Below are 21,832 nucleotides of genomic sequence, written 5' to 3' on the forward strand. Positions count from 1 at the left end.
AGTTGTAAATCACAGTAAGAACGTCGATGCCGCGTCCACAAGCGAAAAATAGACATAGTTTGATGTAGCCCGGAATAATTCGAGTAATAGTTACTGTTTGAACGGCGCTGAGGAAGTAACCACGCCGCACCGCACCGCCCTCTGGTGAGTTCCTTTTTTGTAGCAGTTTCTCTCTTGGACGTAGGTATATTTGAGGTTGACATTTATGTATCTTTGAAATAAAAACATTTTTTTAAATTTTGTTAGTTCTACCCATGTAGTTTTCCACATAAAAATGTTTGTTATATATATTTTATACGGATTACCAGTTTTGTTTTTATGTAGCCCCACTCCTTTCATTTTCACGTGGCGATTTTCCATGTTCCGCCTTCTTCCGGCGGTAACGCATTTGTTAATGAAAACTGTTGCCAACGGCCTTCTGTTTATATTATCTTGTCCAGACGAATGAATGCGATAGATATACAAAATATATGACCCTATAGCCCTATATACAAATATTAAATTGCAGCAGCAAATAAATTACAATGAGTTGTAGGATGCCTAGATTAACACGTATAAATATTAGCTAGACAAATTAATATCTTTGGCTCTGGCTATAGTTATTGAGCAAGTTATTGCTAAAATTAGATCCGATCTGCGCTTGAGAAAGACTTTCGACAATGTTTCTCAGTTTTGGAAGTAACTCGTCCGGGTTATGCGTGCGCGCATATTATCATTTAAAATTCTAGTGATATTGATGTGAACGATATTTTTTATTAGTGACTTGGTTTGGGGTTCAGAGCAGCGAAAATGCCGATGTACCAGCGTCCCCCCTTCTGGCGGGTGCCTCATCAAAGACAAGACCCGGGAGATGAACCTAGAGACTTTGGACAAAGGAGGAGGGTGAGTGGGGCAAGATTATTTAACTATTTATTTAATTATTTAACTATATTGTTAGCCATAGTTCTGATAAAGATGCCGTGGTGCATTGATTATGAATGTGCTTAATTCGTATACATACCTAGACAATGCGGTATTTTACCAATTTGCGATTGGTTTTTATCTTTTTGAACCTAATATATATTATGAATGATGATTAGCCATTTTAATTTAAATTCTTGACCTGAAAATAAGGTCTAACAACGACACTACTGGGCACAGGCTTTCCTTATAAATGTCTAGATTTTATAAATTGTATTTTTTTGCATTTCTTATGAAATACCTGCTAACACTGGTGTCAGAATGTATGCCTGGTAATAATCTCCGAAGACCGATATAAAATAGCCATATAATCCGGGTATATTTTTTTCTCTTTTGTTGACAATGTATAGATGAGCTCGTTTCTTTGTCTTTTATTGCCAAAATCCAGTATCCAAATTGCTTATCTACTAACGACTCTGAAAAATGAATGATGATTGAACGACTATTGAAGCAAACCTGACATTTGGGCATCATGCCTAGTTCATTTCATGATTATCTATTTGTACAACAAGGGGAGAGATTTTGCTGATACATGCCAGATCTAATTAATTAAACGTATTAAAAACATGACATACATTCTGGTGAAATGATTAATATGAATTATTGATAACTAGCTGCGCACCGGGGCCTACCCTATATATAATTACACGTTACCCGTGTACCAAATTTCATAACAATCTGTTTAGTAGATTTTGCGTGAAAGTGTAACAAAAATACACACACACAACCTCACAAACTTTCGTATTTATAATATTAGTAGGATGGTTCAGGAACAGACGTTCCAAGCAGTACTGTGCTATATGCACATACATTCATGGGAAAATGTACCTCGTATCAATATAATGTAACTAGCCCGCGTTTTCGCCCGCGTTAATACATTCATGGGAAAATGTACCTCGTATCAATATAATGTAACTAGCCCGCGGTTTCGCCCGCGTTAATTTTCCGGGATGAAAGGTACCCTATGTCTATGTCCTTCTCCATACTTCAAATTATTTGTATGCAAAATTTCAAGCAGATTGGTTGAGTAGATAGAGCTTAAAGAGGTAACAAACTTTCGCATTTAAATTATTAGTTAGGATATACTTAAGCAATATTCTACTGAATTCATTAATGTGATTATGAATTATAACGATGAATATGAGACAAATCCTCCCGTCAGTGTAAATGAAAACATAAGCTGAAAGTAATTTATGTAGGTCGCGTCTTGCGTTTGGCTACGCATTTGAACAAATAAACAGACGGCTGGCTGGACGTGCTGGAAATCTGGTGGCCGTCAATTACCCCCAGTTTCCTTAGTTCGAATTAGGTCGATTGCGAAGGCAGGGTTACATGCATGCGATGCAAACAGCGGGGGAGGGGAAGGGTGAAGAGTTTGCGGTGAGGCTAAATTTGCGCGCACAACGTCGCGTATTGCCGCCGTGTCCGCACAGTCCGCGCAAAGAGCGCGCGCGCCCGCGCAAGTGCATTTTACCCCACTCCCCTACCATGGGGCGATTGCATACCTTCGTGGTGACGCTGCGGCGGGAGAGCCTGGAGACCAACTGGGGGCTCCGGCTGGTGGGCGGCGCGGACCTCGCCACTCCGCTCATCGTTACTAGGGTACGCCCTTCACGCTAGCTTCACCTAATGTTGATGACGGACGCCGCGCCGGTGTAAACAAAACGCTGGAACCTCGTGGACACTTGGCGCGATTGCTCATTTTGCGTTTACCTAACTCATAGTTACGCGTAAAAGATTTTAGAACCTAGATTTTTCTAAAATAACTGTCACTACATTCGTTGTCCAAGAATTTAAGTAGACCGCAAGCTCCTAAAATATCGAAGTGACGAGCAATCAAGAGAATTCTTTAAAGATTATCTAGAACGACATCAATGTCCAGAGCAGCTCTTTATATCCGATGTATTCTGGGATTTGTATCGGTCACCCGTCGTTCGACAGCTGCCGTCGCCTGGCCTCATTTTTATAGAGACATCACTGACATTAGACATGGAAATGTCTTCTATCGATAGCTGTTAACACGTCCTGTTTTTTATTTTTTTTGTGTGATGAAAAATGTCCCGCAAAATCTTCACTACACAAACCTAGATTATCGATTAGTCTCTTTTGATGTTATTGTTATACAATTATTTTTTAATGTCTGACCCTCTTATTTTAATCGATCTTGGCCGATGTTCAATGAAGTATTCGGTCAGGCTGTTGACGTATGTCTTAATGAAAACAATATAAAATTTAACTATTGATAGTTTGATGACGTCATTTGCGAATATTGTAGAAAACATGCTGAAGATTAGAAATAAGCCTTGCAATGTTATTTCATTCATACATACGTTATTCATGGGTATTGAAAACAAAAAAACTACCAGTTTGTGAATTTTGAGAAACCTGCCACAGTTCATAGTAGCTCCATTTCTTAGTCATCGTTTTGTTTACAATTTGTTGTTTACTTTCATTTATGATTCACTATTAGTATTTTGGCTATATTCCATACTGCCCGGATTAGGTGCACCTTGCTATACGTAATTTCCAAATCATTGAAGGTTTTCTCCAATAAATGCTAATTTTAAATACAATCGTGCATAGGTAATTACAAGATAATTGCTACTTAGGTTAGGACTACTTAGTCGTATCACGCTAATTTACTCTTATTTACTCTTATGAAATAATAACCAAGTGGTTTCAAAGTTTCCTTCACTGGACGTACTTTGTACGTGCACCCATAGAGAGATGAGATCAGCGCATAATGCCTTCAACAACTGTCTCACCTTCATTCCCACTTAAATATTTCATAATGTTCTCTTACAACACTCCAACCATCTCTTTTTAGGCCTTACTATTCCTCTCCATCCAAAAACATTTCTTCGAATGCAAGTAAAATTTTGTCAAAATGGAAAAATAATTCTTTATTAATTCGTTCGTCTGTCGTGTCATCAAGAAAATTTTGTATTTATATGTAAGAATGAATATCCTTACGTATATATTTTTTTCTTTTAAATTAATTAATTATTTAAGTACATAATTTATCTTTTAGTTGTGAAAAGATCTAAACTTATAAGTTAACGCGATCAAAAAATATTATGTACCATCAAAACCTAAGTACTTCTGACTGATGACCTAGAAATATTAGTAGTAGAAACCCGTAAATATGTACACAATAAAAAAAATGCGCGAGTCAACTCGCACTTGACTGTTTTTTTTTTGACGATGTTTATCAATCATAAAATAAAACAGTAGAAAAAAAACCTGTACATTGAATAAATTTACATAAAAATAAAATTAGGCGATAGAGTCACAGCAACAGAGTAAGAATTTGAAAAAAAATCTGTCTTTATGTCTGTCTGTTTGTACACGCTAATCTTCGGAACTACTGGACGGATTTGAATAAAACTTTTTTTGTTATATAGCTATTAAGCCTGGGCAACGTATAAATTATTTTGAAAACTGGAACACCTAATGGAGAACAATGATGGTACAGCTAAACTATAGGGAATATAGAAATGACGACTTAACAAAAATTGTTCAATCTGATGAGCATTTTCTGTTGAGATATAAAAATCGAAGATCTGGAACGCTTGAAGAAGAGTCATAATAGTTCAGCTAAACTATAGAAAGTATACTTTTTCAGTGTGATTAGCATCTTCTGTATGTATCGTTACATTTGTCTATATAATTAAATTTCTCTAGTAGTTTTATTTATACATTCTTCTTGTCAATTTCTTTAATTCCAATTTAAGGGATAGAGTTGCTCTCCACGTTTATGGATAGGAATGTATAATCTGCTTCACGCAACACTATATGATAAGACTATATATTCTCGATGTACGTATTTACAATGAGTCACAATTCAAACTAATTGTTAATCGAAATAATAAGGAATATAGATACAGGTGCAGCTAAAAAGAAAATATTTAGATCAAGAAAATGATGTCAAGCTATTCTAGTGATAAGTGCAGTAAAATATGTGAAAATATGCAAAGATAACATTTGTTTTCAGCGTGCTTGAGTCACCTCATGTCTTAGCCAGAAGCGAAGGCGTAAATTTGTTTTTATTGTTCATATATAAAACCAGTTCTAGAATTTTTATCTGCGTTATCAAGGATAATCAAAACACGTATATGATGAGTATATCTAAATACTATATTGATTATTTATCCCCTCCAAATTTATATTTTACATAATATAATGTAAAATATACTATCGCACCTTAGACAATATGGAAAAAAAAAGAATCTTGCTGATCTCATTCTCTTCCTCAACACTCTTTATAAAATCCGTACCGTATGACCCGGGTCTGTTTAAGAACATTCTCACACGCTCGCAATAACGCTCAACAATGAAACACCTGCACCCAGGGTAAACTGATTGCAACCGGCGGCATAGAGGCTGTAAAAATGAAATAATACAGTTGTGTCAAATACTTTCACTTTGTGTCAATCACTTTCTCTTATCCACTCTGTTAGTGAATCTATTTCCTCTAATGTTTATGTCTGGTCTGTGCTTGCGTGTTATAGACATTTCCTTTGACCTTCAACGTCATAAATCTTCCGGTAGCCTTGATCTGGATCTTCTTTTACATTCGCCATTAAAACGCTCTCATTACTTCCCTGCATATGGCGGATGAGTCAATCGATCGACTACGATTGGGTCTAATATTGGACTAGTCTGAAGAAATATAGGAATTGCGGTATGCATAATACGTAGTTATATGTACCGTTAAATATAATATTTAATGGTTTGAAGAATAGTCTTTCTACTTTTTTCTTTCGTAAATATTCTGGCGGATAAGTCATATAGCAGCTGTAGCAAATGCATGGAGTCCGCCAATTTTGGGACTGCACGCTGCAGCCCTATATTTGTTTGGTTTTCTTCTTCTCTTCATAGTTGTATTCCTCATGACTGAGGGTCGTGGTCATTACGTGGACACACACAACTTATTCCAGTTCTAATTCCTTTTTTCTATTATGTCGACGACCATTATTTCCATTATTTTTTCGTACATTTTGAGAGTCGCTCAGGCATGATCCGGCTTTTATCCCAATGTGGCATTTGTTAGAAATTAGACAAAAATACGTAAATCTAATAGTTCTCCGAAGATACGGTAGAAAAACTATTTTTTGTCATTTTAATTTCTCTTCATATTTAGACCTCAATAGAGTTGTTTCTGTATAAAACAAAATGTATTCACAGAAATACCATAACCAAATGTCACTTTAGTTGATATATTTTATTTGTAGTTTGTTCCACATAGGTTAATATATAAGACTGTGGTTTGTTCTCATTAAAATATAATAAGACGCTTTTTGAGTCCAAAATTTGTGACGTTACTTGTGCCCACTGTACAATCTTCATATCTTTGTTTTTGACACAGTAAAAAGCATCTTATTTGACTTGATGACAACTACCCATGAGGAATATCTCAACCTTGACGTTGGCAAAGTCATCGTTTTGACGAACGATGGAACCGTGAATTTAAAAAAGAGAACTACCCATGGAATTAGTAAGTACTACGTAGTACTAAATCCATGCAACTACCTAAACCTACATTACCATCCATATCATTTTGAAATCTTCGTAGTCATGTTCTAATTAGTTATTCATGTTTGTACGTCTGAGTAATTAGGAGTTACATACGTAATCGCATCAGCTCTTGGCAACGAATCATTAGCTGTGATTTATTGAAATATTCAATAACCATGTCAGTGGTATACAATTTTTTGGTAACTATTATTTACGTTTACTGTAATTATTTCTGAGATTAGGATAATCAATTGAAATTAAAACTATGTATCGCAAAATCATAACGACCTTGCACCACAGCTATTTGGATATCAATTCGATAGCCTACGCGTAGAGAAACGTGAAATACAGATTTGGCTAGTTACGTATGTACAGTGATCATTTTCTTCTAACTTGTTGCCAAAGCACAGCGCCACAGCCCGTAGTACACTTACTAAATTGTATTTTTTTTTAGTTTATTAAATGTGTGTATATTTGTTTAGTTTATTAAATGTGTAATTTTCACGTTATCTATTTTAGGTAAGCTTTTAAAATGTCCCAAGTAAACAAACCTTGCAAAATGAAAAATCTTGCTAAAGTTGACTGCTTCAGCCTATCATAAATAACTTATCAATCATTCGCCGAAGAGACCGCGACCGCCGAAAATTATGTAAGATTTGTATAAAATCTCGTAATGTAATTTCGGCTTTTATCACCCACTATTCATGACAGGCTTGAGTTTCGTGTAATTGCAATGGCGACTGAAGTCCGTCCGAAAAATACTAGAGACCAAAGCAGATTGCGTCGTATTGACGTCGCTGCGAGAATTCCTTACCGGCAGGCGGTGACACGCGCCTCGGTGATGGACAAGCTTAAATATAGTTGGATGTCCTCGCCATTGACTCGAGGAAGTTTGTGATGGATTTGCGCAGAGCCGATGCGACGGCCTCATCGGATCCGGCGGTTGTTTTCAATAAAAATGTCAGGTTGGCCGGCGACGCCGGTGAACGCATTTAGCCTGGCCCCGGGCCAAGCGCGATGCATACGTCCCGCCTACCCCTGCCCATATACAAGGTCGTCCTAGCTAATGCATCATACCCTTTGTAATGGCTGATACCTAAATCTTTTCTGTTATGTTTGTATTTTAGTCTTCTTCACATTCTTGCGATCTGCAATTTTGACATAGATCTTGAATCCCTACGGGATTTGTAAAAATGTTGAAATAAATTTTAAAAGTTTCTGCTAAATTTAATTATTTATTTTGTGGAACTAAAAAAATCACTATTTCTACGTCATACCAACTACTTACCTACATACATTATACTTATTTTCGCTGTCATAATTTCTTTGAAAAATATACCTATTCATTTGCATTAACTTTACCTTGGAGGTGACCGAACGAATTTTTGTCTCGCCCAAACTTCAGAATGTCACGGTCCATCCACCAACCTTCGACGACTCTAAAATTATGGCAAACAAGTACTTACAAATGGGCTATTTGTCACGTATCTATTTAAAAGGCACAAAGCGTTTTTGTTTTCACAAAATTTATTATTGTTAAGCAGATGTGTATTCTAATTTCAACGTACATTACTCGGTAGCAATCAAATAAAGCTTGCTTTTGATGTCGGGTAGTTGATGTCTTTACGATTCGACCTCAATATTTTGCATTTCTTCATGCGTAATAAGTAAATTGTGTGATGTAGAACATGTGTGAAATGTTATTTCAACATGGGAATGTTAACAAAATACACTGGCAGATAACTAAATATAATTTTCGTAATAAGCACCCAAGACAACGATTGCGAGTTTAAATAACTAAATTTAAAAGTCCACCTTTCTGAATCCCAAAATAAGAGTCAATTTCGGAACCAGAACCCTCACAGATGTTTCGGGGGTGCCTAGCATTTTACGGAATTACATTGATTAAGGTGTTACAAAGTAGTATACTTATAATCAGCTAAATTAATTGATGTGCATTTAACACTTTCTTTTTAATGCAAGCAAGCAAAGTGTGATCAGTCAGTTCAATCTAATCTCAAACCTGGATATGAACATATGGCCTGTTTCACCACTGTATGATAAAATATCACATAATCTGACAGATAGATTAACTGCTAGATAAACCTGCCTGGAGTTATTTGCCTGTTGGTCCTATCCAACTCTTGTGAGACCCATTTATTATAATATATCGTATAATAAATGGGGCTCAAGTCTATTATGTAATAGTCTATTATGTCACGTATCAAACGTTACATAATAGACTATCAGATGATTTATCAGCAAACAGCGAAACGGGCCCTTAGACTTACTTAGATGTTGGTATATTCCAGGTGACGCCTGGCACTCCAGCCGGCCGGGAACTCCTCCGAGGGGACATCATCGCGAAGATCGACGACTACGACGCCCGAGACTTGAGGCACGAAGACGCACAGAACCTCTTTAAAAATGCGCGCAACCAGATCAAAATCGTCGTCCAGAGGTATGGTCTTCTTAGCATTTTAGCCCGATTCACATTATGCGAGTGTTAACTGTGAAGTGGAAATACTTGGACTCACCCTAAAGGCATTTCGATTACAAAAAAGGAAGTAAAATGGACAGACACGGTTCTGTCAGATTGTGTACTTAATACCTGCACTTAACGCTAATCAAAATGTGAACCAGGCCGTGTACCAAGCTTAGTTGAGCCGCATGACTTCGGTGACAGAGACGGAAGACACAGAAGTCACTGTCGCACGTAAGAGAATCCGTACGAATTCTTTATGAGCAATAAATACAGAGCCTTTTTCCGATACTTGTACTCGGAAAAAGGCTCTGTATTTATTCCGTCAATTCTAAAAGTTTTGTTTTCTGTTGAAATAAAACTAATTTACTTTTAATCAAAAATCTGACCCAAATAAAGTAAAATACATTTTTTGAGATACGTTGAAAGAATGAATTTGTTGCCCACACCATACATAATTCTGGTACTAATAGTTTTTAAGTTAAACCACAGACGGACATGGCGAATCTATAAGGATTCCTTGTCTACGGAACCCTAAATACGAAACTGAATCTCGTTCTTGATATTAAATCGCGGTAGTTGATAAAATTAATCGATTAAAGTGACATTAGTATTTAGTCAAATGGATTTATGCATTTTAGTTTTTAATCAGACATTCCAGCTTAGACTGAAATTTGTAGCTAATGATATTGTGACCACAGGGGCGGCTCAAGTCCTCACTTATACTCGGTGCCGCGCGCGTCCGGCAGCTATGTAGGCCGGGTGCCCACACCCACATTCTATCACGAACTCGCTGAGTAAGCTGCACGTGGTGTCCAGCTGAAGGTCGATTTTGGGCCGAAGCCGATTAATCTGCTACTTATCTCCACAAACTTCAAGAAGGCAAAGGATCAAAAAATCCTCAAAAGTTCAGGCCCAAAGTCGAACTTCCGTCGGACACCAGCTGCACGCTAGATGTCCCACATAGATGTGAAACAGTCATATAGGTGTTACTGAGTTATGTCTTGCATTCGTATTAAGATTTGCAAATATATTGTTGAGAAAACATTATTCTTCTCCGTTTTCTGATAGTATTCTAAAAAAGCTGAAAAATGTTAGACTTAAACAGTGTTCTCAAATATTACAAGAATCCCTTTCTGGGATACGTATATATGTATTATAAGAGTAAACAAATATCACCTCTTTATGATGAACTAAATAATCTATTAATGTTGAAAACACTATTTTTACTTGCTTCTACTTGCAATTTGTTTTTTTTAGTGTTTGTGGAAAAAAAATCGAAAATGCAGTAGACATAACTCAGCAGACATAACTGTGATGCGGTAAAATAATTGATTGTCCTGGTCCAATCCAAAAAGTATATATATTTCGCATGGACCTACTTTATGAATTTCTTCTAAATATCTTAGCTAGGTCTTACTATTGAATGCTCTAGAGTAAGAAAAGAAACATTATTATGTATGCTATGCTACAAAGGTTCTGTCACAAAATTTGCATGCATTACCAATATCCTTTGTGTATAAATTATTTATGTGTAAAGATCGTCGTTAATTTTGTATCGATCGTTATGTTCCTATTGTATCTAAATTGTATTTACATTACATTCTTTCTAAGTAGTGACTAATGTTGTAAAGTTGCATTGTGTTGTATTAATTTACCATTTATTATCAACAGACTTTTAAGGTGTAGTCGACAATCATAGCTTGGGTCTAAAATGTATGATCTGATACAATATATTTATTTCTTAAGAAACTTGTTGCTTTATTAGCAACTTTTCTGAATAAAGGCCTGCTTGAAATGTATATTATATTACGAAACTCCAAAATTTAAATTCCACCCAGCTAATGGTCTACTCATACACGTTACAAGTTTAGTTGCATTATTTGTTACATTTAGCAATGTCATTCACGTAGCATGATGATAGGGACGTGGACCGCGAGGCTCCCAGGGGCGCCACGTACTCGTACCCGCCGCGCTCTCCCATACCGACTCAGATGGCGCCATCGTACAGGTAATTCCTTCGTTATTTGTGACGTTCCACGGAAAAAAGTGCCGTATGTCGTCTATACACTATCGGCTAACATATCGACAAGCTTTGGCGTATTCATTTCATACTAACAAAATTGAATCGAATTTAAGTGCACATTTAGACTATGACACTGTACATTTGTTGCCACATTTATCTCTATGAATATATAAGTCTGTGGATATATTATAGAAACACATATAGTTTATGTTCATTGTAAATGTGACTTGCAATTACATTTTTCTGGTCTAAAACGACTACGAATACGACTACGTAAGACATGAACTATATATTTTAAATAACATAAGAACAGATAATCCTCATTTATGTATTACCTACGGAGTCGCTGAGATATGATAACGATACGGATCCATTAATACATCATGTTATATATTATATTTCTGTATTCACTCATCATTATTTGTAATTAAATAATTTCGTCTATAAAAACTGGAGAGATTGAATATATTTAGTTTTTCATTGTCTTATTATTTATTATTTAATAAATAATCGTATTACTTATTATTTATTATTTAATAAGACAGTGAAAAACTAAATATATTAAATTTCAAAATATATTTAAATAAATTTGCTTTACAGAGCTGGGTTAAAATACCAACAAAATTATTTAGATGACAAATATTTGGGGTCTTTTCACCGTTTGCTGATAAAGTATCTACAAACCTATATGTAACATATCTAACAGATAGCGTTAAAATTGTTTTTAATTTGGATATGGCTGTAGTGTAGTAGTAGAATAAAGTATATGGTTGTATATAAGTTGTGTTAAAGCATTAATAAAGGAGTCTAACACAAACCAACGTCTGAATCACTCGTCCATACATGTAGATCCTTACATTCAGGCATTTATCCAGCAGTTAATCTGTCGGTTTTCAATGTGTTTTATCAGGAAACGGTGAAACAGGCTCTTGGTACTAGTTTTTGGCCGCGTACCTACACACCTTCTTTATGACTAAACCCGTCCAATACGAATCGCACGACGATCTCTTGATAACGAAAATATATATATCTAGGTATAGTGATTTAAATATGGATTTTTAATGTGTATAATGAAATCCAGGTCACCAAGCCCGCTACCTCCAACTTCCCCGCACGTATGGCAAGGCAAGGGCCCCGAGTCGCTGCCGCGGACGCCGGTGCAGAACAACTCGTTCCCGACACAGCACGAGGGCGAGTACAGGACGCTGATGCTGTCCCCGTCGTCGGTGCGCACTGATGAGACCCTCGACGAGTCCATACACAGCCAGGTAGTGATTAGCCTCTTAATTTGATTGTTCTAATTTTTTGACAATACTGAATTATGACACCTTTGTTAATTGACCGATTAAAGATGCGATTAAATTCGTTTCTACTTCACCTACGCTTTGGAAAGGAGGTTGGAATTCCTAAAATTCAAAGTCAAAATATGTACCGCCGTTTAGACCGTCACATGCACTTTTTCACGGTTATTCTATTCTAATTATAGTAATATATAAGTACATAATCACACTATCTATTGGTGAAAAGCGCTTTGAGTTTATCGCGAACAGACAGACATAGACACATAGTAATTTGTTTTATAATTATAATATAGTAGCGGCCAGTCCCAGCTTCGCTCGGGTAAAAATATAATATACACCTACGCCTTTCTCAGGAATCACAATATCTATTGGTGAAAACCGTGCAGTCGTTTTTGATTTTGTCCCGAACAGACAGGCGCAGTAGAGGACTTTGTTTTATAATAATAACCTTTGTTTTATAATCAGCATACGCAGAACATGTTATTTATTCAATTCTGTTTGCGAATTCTAACCTTTTCTAATTAGTGAAACATATGTTACCTAGTTATTTTTAGACAGGAATTTTGATAACAACCTTAGCGTTGGAAATATTACGCTGGCTTTGAATGTGTCCTTGGTATTAAAACGAAATAGGTTACCCAAACCGCGCTCGTCCGCTGCGTGACGTGTTTGGGTGTTTGCCAGACACTCTTCACGTCTAATGATGTTATGTTATTATATTAATTAGATAGGCTCGCGAAGGCGACGTTACAGACTACCAGATAACATGCAAAGGTCTGGAATCTCTCTTCGTGTAGCTATCCATCGTGCTTGTAGAACGTTCGAGAACGTCTGGATTAGTTCTCTGAATCACGTTCGCAATAATAGGCGGTGGCGATATTCCTACTGTTGTTTGTTTTTACATGTTTCATGAGTTTAATGCGAATCCTACTTTACGGTTATTTTCTGAATTCGGTATTTATACGTTGGCATTAATTAGATTGCTTTGCGAATTCGCAATTTAGTCCATAGCCTATAGGCCGACTATTTTACAAACAGCTACCAGCTTTATATAATTACTGTTGTGTAAAGAATCAAAATATTTAGATTATTTCCAAGCAAAATACCTCGCTAACGTTTCAAGTACATTTTATGAATTATGTATTCTTAAAAGTACCAACGGAGATTTAATTACAAGTTTAATGAAATGTGCGCCAGTTATAATGTTTTAAGTTAATTGTATGGGTACTTACTTGGTGGTTACTACAATAGGCCAAATTGCAATTAATGGTGGTGAAGCAAAAATGGGTTTACACCCAAATAATTTCCAAAATATCTTTTGGGGATAAACTGAACAGTGAACGTCCTAGCTCTGAACCTTTAACACACATTTTGACCCGAAATTCGCACTTACATTATGACGCGGTTATGTGTTCACAACATTAAAAAGTGACCAAAAATGCGTAATATAAAATGAATGTTAAAATTCAAAGTGCGCAAGCAAGGCTCCGCGCAAGAGGCTCTCGCCCACTCGGTTTTCCCGCCTTATTTCCAAAATAGAATGCATTGAAATCGCGTTGTTTACCCGCGCGGGAGCGGCTGGAACTTCAGTCCGTGATCGTGCGCTGCTAGACACAAACCTGCGCCTCTAAGTGCTGTAGTTCACACCACAATGGCGGTCAACCCTAATTTCTTCCCCAACGGATACCAGGACCCCATGCATCCTGAAGACGAAGTTGTGACCAATTGGGTGCGTGCGAGTTTCTTTCAAACATCCTTCTACTTTCTTCTGTCCTATGCTATCGTCATGCTCTCCAATTGTGATATGATATCAGAATCCAGATGTGGATGAATCGTCATGGTGGAACGCCTTGAGTTATGGTTAATATTACATTATATTCAAGCGCAATCTAATTTTGGATCACTTGAAACGCGCGCGTAGTGTTACAAAATATGTGATGTAATAACGCGCTTTAACGAGGTACTCGTGATTTTCCGTAGTTGCAAAATAAATAAGTATTTATTAATATCATGAGATGTAGATTTGTTTTGAGTTTTCACTATATCCGCTTGAAAATATATTCTGCGAGGGACCAAAACTTAGTAATTTACTGCCGCTGTTACAAGACGCATTTTGATTTTTTTTTTACTCATCTAACCCTGATATTATTTCTACGAGGTATTCTACGCTATTCCTTCAGCTTAATAACTTGACATAGATATTTTATGAATATGTATTTTCTTAAGATTATGCCTAAACTGAATTCTATTATTATTTATTATTTCTATTAATCTAAGTGTCTTAAAATTTATAATCAAAAGAGAAAAGAATCCATATAGTAATATACTTATTCCTTAGCTTATTCTTTGTGCATTTGCTGTTTCTTATAAACAAATTTTTAAATCTGACATTTATTGAGCCAAGCGGTTTTGAGTGAATCAACCAAGATTAACTTTCAGTTTAATAAATCCCCTAATCCTTTTGGACAAGAAATCTACACGAGCTCTGGAAATCTATTTCCGTTCAAATTCCAAGAGTTTATTGCCACTTGATTTATTTGTAAATTTATCAGACCGCAGTTTGATATGGAATAGCAGCTGTAAGTTATTTCCGAGCCAATGTCACGACTGTGAAAAAATTTACACCCACTTGAACTTTCAGCCTAAGGCGGCGCGCGGAGTTATCGTGATTAGCAAGCTTGCCAACTGAAATACTGTGGTCTGTGATTCATCCTCCAATATAAACGTACACGAAACTAAGTTATAAAGCCTTGAATAATATTTTCAAAATTATCGATAACTAGTGGATAAATAAAATTATATTGATTCACAGATAGATTTCAGCAAAATTGATTAAGTAGAAGAATTTGTCTGAATATGAAAATAGATATTTAATTCAAAAACTAATAATATTCTAAAGGGCCACAGAAGGAGAGATAGACCGAGAAGATGGCGGGACGATATTGACAAATATCTACCGAAATAACCGGAATTTACAATAGAAAGGAACGAGTGGAAGAAAAAGGGGGTGGCCTTTGCCCAGCAGTGGGGCACAACTATATAAACAAAAATCTTCCATTTTATCAAAATAGTCATATTCAATACTGTTACTTAGAACAAAACACTAGTTTTCAGTAAATCCTGGCGATGTTTTGAGCACACGCCACACAGTCAGGAGATAAACATTAACTAAAACAAACTACAAATTGCTAATGAACACATCGAAACGTTATTACTGGGTTGATTTTTACATAATTATATGTATAAATAATCGATATTAAGAAATATTGTGTTTGTAAATTGGTACTTATTTAATTTATCTAGATAGAGGGAGATATAATTTGGGAAACTGAATCTTAGTGGTATGAGTTAATATTTATTAAAAATTAAATTAATATTCTCCCTCAGAAAATACAAACAAATCAAAACTATAACTTGAACTTGTTGTAGACAAGTTATCGTGCACTTAACATATATGAGAATGGAGTCATAAATATTGTTCTACCCATCTTATTTCCCAATGACACCATTGATATATTGAAAGCTGTAAAAGAATGAAGAATCACTAACGACTAACAGCGGGGATTGCGTCAGTGGCGAAAGCTCCTGTAAACAGTACGCAAATAAACTCCATTCGCCTATTGGCACGTTTACGCCGACCATTACAATAAGGTATTTGCCTACTCTGTGATGCATTTTATGTCAGTTTTTATCGTTTGACTCAGCGGCATTAAACCTTTACTACCTTTGACCTTTGGATAAAGATAACTCTGACTGTGCATATGTTCATGTGTGGCGTGTGCTTCCGTCCTAGAATTGGGCCACTCCGTATGCATGTCAGGTAGGCGGTTGTAGAATCACACCCGAATATTAAGTCTTGTGTTTAATTTTTTATGCAGATCTCGGGTTCCCCGGGCTTTATAGCGTCTCAGCTCCGGATGCAACTGCGAACAACATAATGACAGAGATATTATATTAATGAAACAGTATGTTGTTGTAAAGGGACTAGAGAAGGTTTCTGATAAAAAAGTCAGTGGTAAAGGTAGCTTTCGTAGGCCTAGATGATGTCACGCACCAGGACTGGGCACACGAGGCCCTCTGACTCTAATCAGCAAACTTTTTTGTTCATCGCACAATACATCACTTCATGTAACACAACTTGAACAGATTCATTTTTGGACCACAGTGCCTATGTTTACACTACGCTACGACACTGAAAAATATTACTCAAACCAAATTTAAGAAATGTATCAATAATGTACCAATTTATGCAGTTATTAAAGTAATTCTATTTGAATTAAGTAACTATTTTTAAATAAAATTAAAACATTCTGCGAATCGTTATATAACAATTATTTAATTCGATATTTACAACACGAATATAAACATTTTACGTGTGACCACGACCTACATAAGACGTTGGACCGTATAAATATCACGAATAGTGTCAGGAATCATAACCCATATGGAACAACCTCGCGTAAAATTAGAACGGCTTTGCGATCGCGCCGCCGAATAACACATTGATACACCGCGAGTATTATCCTAAATGTAAAACCTATGTACTACGTGAGATTAATCATTAATTAAAAGTCTTTTAGTGAAGACATCAGAGAGCTACAAGTTCTCTGTATTTGATCCCCGGTTAGGTGGAAAATATGGAAATGATGTCCATGATTTTTTCAAATGTTTACTAATTTTTTACCAAGATGTAGTGAAAGTATACATTTCGCATGCTCCAAAACTCCAAAATGTCCTATTTAGACCTTAAATATCCTTAATAGTTATCAAAAGAGCTAGCAAATTACAACCTTTGTTTCCATTCCAGCCCTACCGCACAACGCCCCTGGTGTTGCCCGGGGCTAAGGTCCGCCGAGAGCCCGGCCCCACGGAGAGCTACCTCCGCCACCACCCCAACCCCGCCATGAGGGCGCCCCCCCACCACGACTACCGCGACACTGTCATGAAACAGAAGGTACGCCACTTACACCAACTGGACTCCTGTCTGTCCCATTTGGAAGACTCCATCGAACTATTTAAAAAAGCAAGAGCGTATAAGGAATAATTTTGTCATTATTAATACTATTTTTCTAACGATAAATTGGATATCAGTTTGTGGTAATTAAATTATTTGTATTTAAAACAAAAGTTTTAATTGGATCATTGTTGATATCATATTGGTACACTTTACATTGAGACAAAAGTTTACAACCGTCAAACGTTAAACAATTTCACTCCTTAGCCGATTAGATTTATCAATAAACACGCAGCACACCTTAGTGTTTCTTCGGATTAGGCGGGGCAGCACCCTGTGATCTTTTCCTATAATCCTATTGTTATCAATACCATATAATTTTTAGTTTTACCAACAAAATAAGGGAAAATATCCGAATTTATATAGAGCTTCAAAATATATACCTACCCGAGGACAAAACCCAATAATTCTCTAAGCTACAAAGTACTAGAAAAACTCCGAAATAAATTAACAATAATGTTCCTATTATGTTCAATATTTTTTACATTAGCTACCTACGACGACATAAAATATAGTTTCGCCACTGACAATGGAAGACTCAAGTATTTCTATTTATTGTACTGTACATAGATAAATCTTCTTCATTTATCTCTGAATCTCAACTACGTCACTTGCTAGTAATTTATTTACACTATAACCATTACTTAACATTTTTTTTAGAAAGCATCACACAACTTTATTTCTTTCTATGCACGCACACTACTTTTGCTTGACAACAAACCATGAAATGAAATAAGTCTCAATATGTTAAAAAATGTATAAAATTTGCTAAAAATGTTTACGTAACACTCAAATGTATAATACAACACTCACTGACGTAGGTATGTAATATTTTATTTTAGCATTTTGTTTAACTTAGGAAAAAAAATATTAAAATTTACTTCATAAGTAAATGGCCTAACAGGTTTATTTACAGTGAAGTTTAGTTGTCCGATTTATATTGCGTAGTGTAATTTATTAAAATTCTATAGGTATTTTCTAGTCGATTGTCATGATTGCAGTTTAGCTGAGTCGATAATGGTTAATAGTGTTTAATTTTAAAATGTACGTTTCAACAAATTCCGCTTTTTTACAACTTCTGTTAAGGTAAATCCAGTCAACTGACATTTTTGCATTTGTACAATTTATACATAACTCTAATTTAAAAATCAAACCAAACGAATAGCTTTTATGTCATGTATAGTCTGTCACTATAGACAAGTATCTAAAGTTGTATCTTCATACGACTTTCTACCAAGATCTTAAAATATTCAGTAACCGACTCAACTAAATCTCGTAGGCGCACTGCTTACTAGTAGAAGGCCGCAATGAATTAACTTTACTAAAAGCACGGAATGCTCAATAGATTTTTGATAAAAACTCAGGTTGCCGAGTCGGTGCTGCAGCGAGTCGGAGAGGACGGGAACAAGGTGGTTAATGTGTGACGTCATCGATTACAGCTTGCAGCATGACGACAACCTTCTGACACGAAGCCGTACCTATAATATCTGTTACGAGAATATCTAGATCATTTTCAAAATCATTCTACTTCACGGTCGGATCGTCAGTGGCGTGGATAACAAAACAACTGTGGACAGTTCTTCTATTATCCACGTTATCCGCGTTTCTAGTTCCATATCCACTCTGGTTCCACCAAAGGCTCAATTTCGTGCCCCAACCTACCTTGCCCCGTGGTCCTTATTTATATAACAACGCCACTGCCAATAATATAGTTACGACTTTGTCGTTTTACGTGGACAAATATAAAGTAATTATCATTATTTTAAGTCGACTGATAGATGCAATGAAATTAAAATGATGAATGAAAATGATCTAAATGTTAGAAATATAAAGTATTAATAGATATTCTTGTAATAGATTACTTCATCTGTTCTCTCATCTGTCTATACGCCATCTGTTTGAGCTTTTATCCTTTCGGAACATGTTCAGGACTTCCTTTCAAATTGTTTTTTTAACGAGTTAGTAGCTATGCTACAGATAACAGGTGTGTTTGAATTGGCATTAATTTTTAAATGACATTTTTTCAAATTTTTTTGTTAAATATTTATAATGTAGCTGCTTTCTCATTTTTCATCGTGTATTTGCTGTATAATGTAGTTATAGGTGGATATTTTAACACGTTTTCATACTGTAGGTGGTGCACAAACAGTTCAACTCGCCAATCAATCTATACTCGGAGCAGAACATTGCCAACTCGATTAGGCAACAGACATCGCCTTTGCCGTAAGTATCAATAAATTTAATTTTTCATCGATTACCTACTTAATCTATCAAAATATATTATTGTTGACGAAAAAAATATTTGCAAAAACTAGACTATCATCAAAATAAACCGATAAATTAAAAATGTTTACAAAAAGCTCTGTCTGAAAACTGAAAGTAAAAAAATGTGAGTGCCATCATACTCCAACGAATATCTTGGCACAATCTAGTGACGCTGTGGCCGGGTGCCAGACTGAGCGTGTACACGAGAAAATAATTTGATTTTTGAACACACAAATTGATTGACACATAATTGTAATAATTTTCAAATTGTATAACGAATTAACTTAGTATTTACCTACTTAATAACACTTTCCCGCAAGTGTTGATATTTTCCTTAAGTATATGTAAATACTACTCCTACTAATTACTACTTTTCCAATTTGGCCCTTGTACGATTGACCTAGTTTAAATTTTAGTACATGTGTCTACCCCCACAGAAAAAGGGCGTAACTTTCTGAAATGTAGACCTGACTACAGACAACACATTAGTAAAAGTAGTTCCCTTGCTTTGTGTGCAATCGAAATGTAAATATTTTATGGTGTAAAGATTTTTAGACAGCTTTACGTGTCGTTTTCATTAGCATAGCAATCGAATACTATGCCTTCGCAGTAGGTAATGTGATACAAGTTAATTGCCAGATATGATAATGAAATATTTGTCTGCTTATTAGCTATAACGGCCATTACGGGCGGCCGCACGTTGTCAAGAGGCAAGTGTTTTACTAGAAACGCCGCCAAAACAACAGTCGACGCCCATCTCTCATGACGCATTAATGCTTATTTATTTTTATTTTGCTATCTCTGTCTTCACTACACTTTGACCTGTAAGCATGACGTCGACCAGTCGGCTGTACAAGTGATCTATCACGCCACTTCACGCGCCCCACGTTTCACGCGACACCATTGTGTGAATCATGCGGCGTCTTTAGCAATAAGTAATTTATATCACTTATATAATTAAGAATTAGAACTTATTCTACATGATTAATGTTAGTATTTTTATCGACCTGTCCTTCCTGAAAAACAAACAACATTAATATCAACTGTTACTAACCGCTTCCGCGTCCTCTTTAATTCCTTCTGAGTCGAGTCTAATGTGTTTCTCTCTATTGGTTGCGCCCGCTAACCGACTAAAAACTAACGCCCCGCCCACACGGTCCGTCCGCCCGCTGCAGCCACAAGCCGACGCTGCTGTACGACCCCGCCAAGTCCGAGACGTTCCGCGCGCTGCAGGAGGAGGGGCTCGGCGACGTCGTGCAGGAGGTGCCCGTGCCCGTGCAGCCCAAGGTCTTCCAGGCGCCGCCTCACAAGGTAACTCTTCAAAACAATCCTCTATGAAATAAATAATAAAATTAGCTGAAGCCACATTAAATATCTCTGTTGCATTCTGAGGTTTCATTACTTCCAATTGTTATTGCAAGACAAAGAATATAAGAATTAATACATAATAGCGCGTTAATTGTTTATGACTTCACATTTTTATTCTTTTACAGAAACCTGTACCTACTCCGAAACCACCTAAGCAGCCCGAGGCGAAACCCAATGGAAAACAAACGACCTTCGTAAGTTGACACTCACGCCATTTTTGAAAAGTTTACTCACGAAATGTTTACAAAAATTGGTCGTTTGTATTGAAACTTACACATTTCCCCTTAAATTGTTGCAGGTGAATTCGCTACACGAAGAGCACATCCAGCAATCGAACTCGTTCAAGCGACTGATGTACAATGTACTCGGAGATGCAGACTTTTAGGACGCGGCCGCGGCCTTACGACCGTCAGAGGAAGTTCATGCAATGGCAAACTGAGGACATTGAAATAAGTCTGTGTTTAGTGTAGCCCATCTAGGTAGTTTGCCATATTTGAAAACGTGAAAGTATAACTTGATGACTGATGTTTGGTTTTGGCGGTTAGGCGATGGCGCCAATAGACGTACATGTTGGATTAGCAACGATAAGACTAACAAAATTAATTTAAAGGAGGCTAATATTGATGCTCCTGCCAGTGTGTAAAATTATTTTTCGGTGAATTTAATTATTCTAATACTCGAGTATTAGTGATATAATTTATATTTACGTTAAGTAGCTATGTAACGTTTATTACTAAGTGTTGATTTTCTGTTTGTACAGAAATATATTTATGTATACTATGAGAAATGTTGAGTGTACAGTCTAGTCACTTCGACCGAGCTCGGTCGTGCCACGACGATCCAATTCGAAAAACTTTAATAAATTATTTATTTTTATCTACTATTTTGTTTTATTTTTA

At 36.2% G+C, this 21,832-nt stretch overlaps 2 protein-coding genes across 15 annotated transcripts in view; one reads left to right on the plus strand and one right to left on the minus strand.

The window, feature by feature from the left end:
* Positions 1 to 21,813, plus strand: Zasp66 (Z band alternatively spliced PDZ-motif protein 66). 14 transcript variants are annotated; one of them, XM_053746605.1, is made up of 13 exons: positions 1 to 144; positions 760 to 882; positions 8,790 to 8,938; positions 9,661 to 9,756; positions 10,884 to 10,970; positions 12,067 to 12,253; positions 17,094 to 17,240; positions 18,665 to 18,709; positions 19,435 to 19,523; positions 20,237 to 20,275; positions 20,741 to 20,876; positions 21,059 to 21,127; positions 21,232 to 21,813. In XM_053746605.1, the coding sequence occupies exons 2-13, from the start codon at positions 790 to 792 to the stop codon at positions 21,316 to 21,318; spliced, it is 1,224 nt and encodes a 407-aa protein (XP_053602580.1). In that variant the 5' UTR covers positions 1 to 144; positions 760 to 789; the 3' UTR covers positions 21,319 to 21,813. The 14 variants fall into 14 exon arrangements, with proteins under 14 accessions (XP_053602580.1, XP_053602581.1, XP_053602572.1 ...); XM_053746606.2 differs by lacking the exon at positions 1 to 144 and having other exon boundaries at positions 669 to 882; XM_053746597.1 differs by lacking the exons at positions 1 to 144; positions 760 to 882 and adding an exon at positions 2,278 to 2,562.
* Positions 20,660 to 21,832, minus strand: part of LOC128670711 (E3 ubiquitin-protein ligase MARCHF4-like) — a 16,805-nt gene continuing 15,632 nt past the window's right edge. Inside the window, exon 8 of the transcript XR_008404785.2 lies at positions 20,660 to 20,897. The gene's annotated coding sequence lies outside the window, so the exon portion shown is untranslated. The remainder of the gene's footprint in view (positions 20,898 to 21,832) is intronic.

The sequence above is a fragment of the Plodia interpunctella genome, chromosome 6 (assembly GCF_027563975.2).
Source record: "Plodia interpunctella isolate USDA-ARS_2022_Savannah chromosome 6, ilPloInte3.2, whole genome shotgun sequence".
Taxonomy (NCBI): Eukaryota; Metazoa; Arthropoda; class Insecta; order Lepidoptera; family Pyralidae; genus Plodia; species Plodia interpunctella.

Excerpts from the sequence above, each read along its gene's own strand:
- Zasp66 (XM_053746597.1), top strand. The coding sequence starts at position 2,293 with ATGCATGCGATGCAAACAGCGGGGGAGGGGAAGGGTGAAGAGTTTGCG. Across the intron at positions 2,563-8,789 it reads CTCCGCTCATCGTTACTAGG|GTGACGCCTGGCACTCCAGC; the intron begins GTACGCCCTTCA and ends GGTATATTCCAG. Across the intron at positions 20,877-21,058 it reads TCCAGGCGCCGCCTCACAAG|AAACCTGTACCTACTCCGAA; the intron begins GTAACTCTTCAA and ends ATTCTTTTACAG.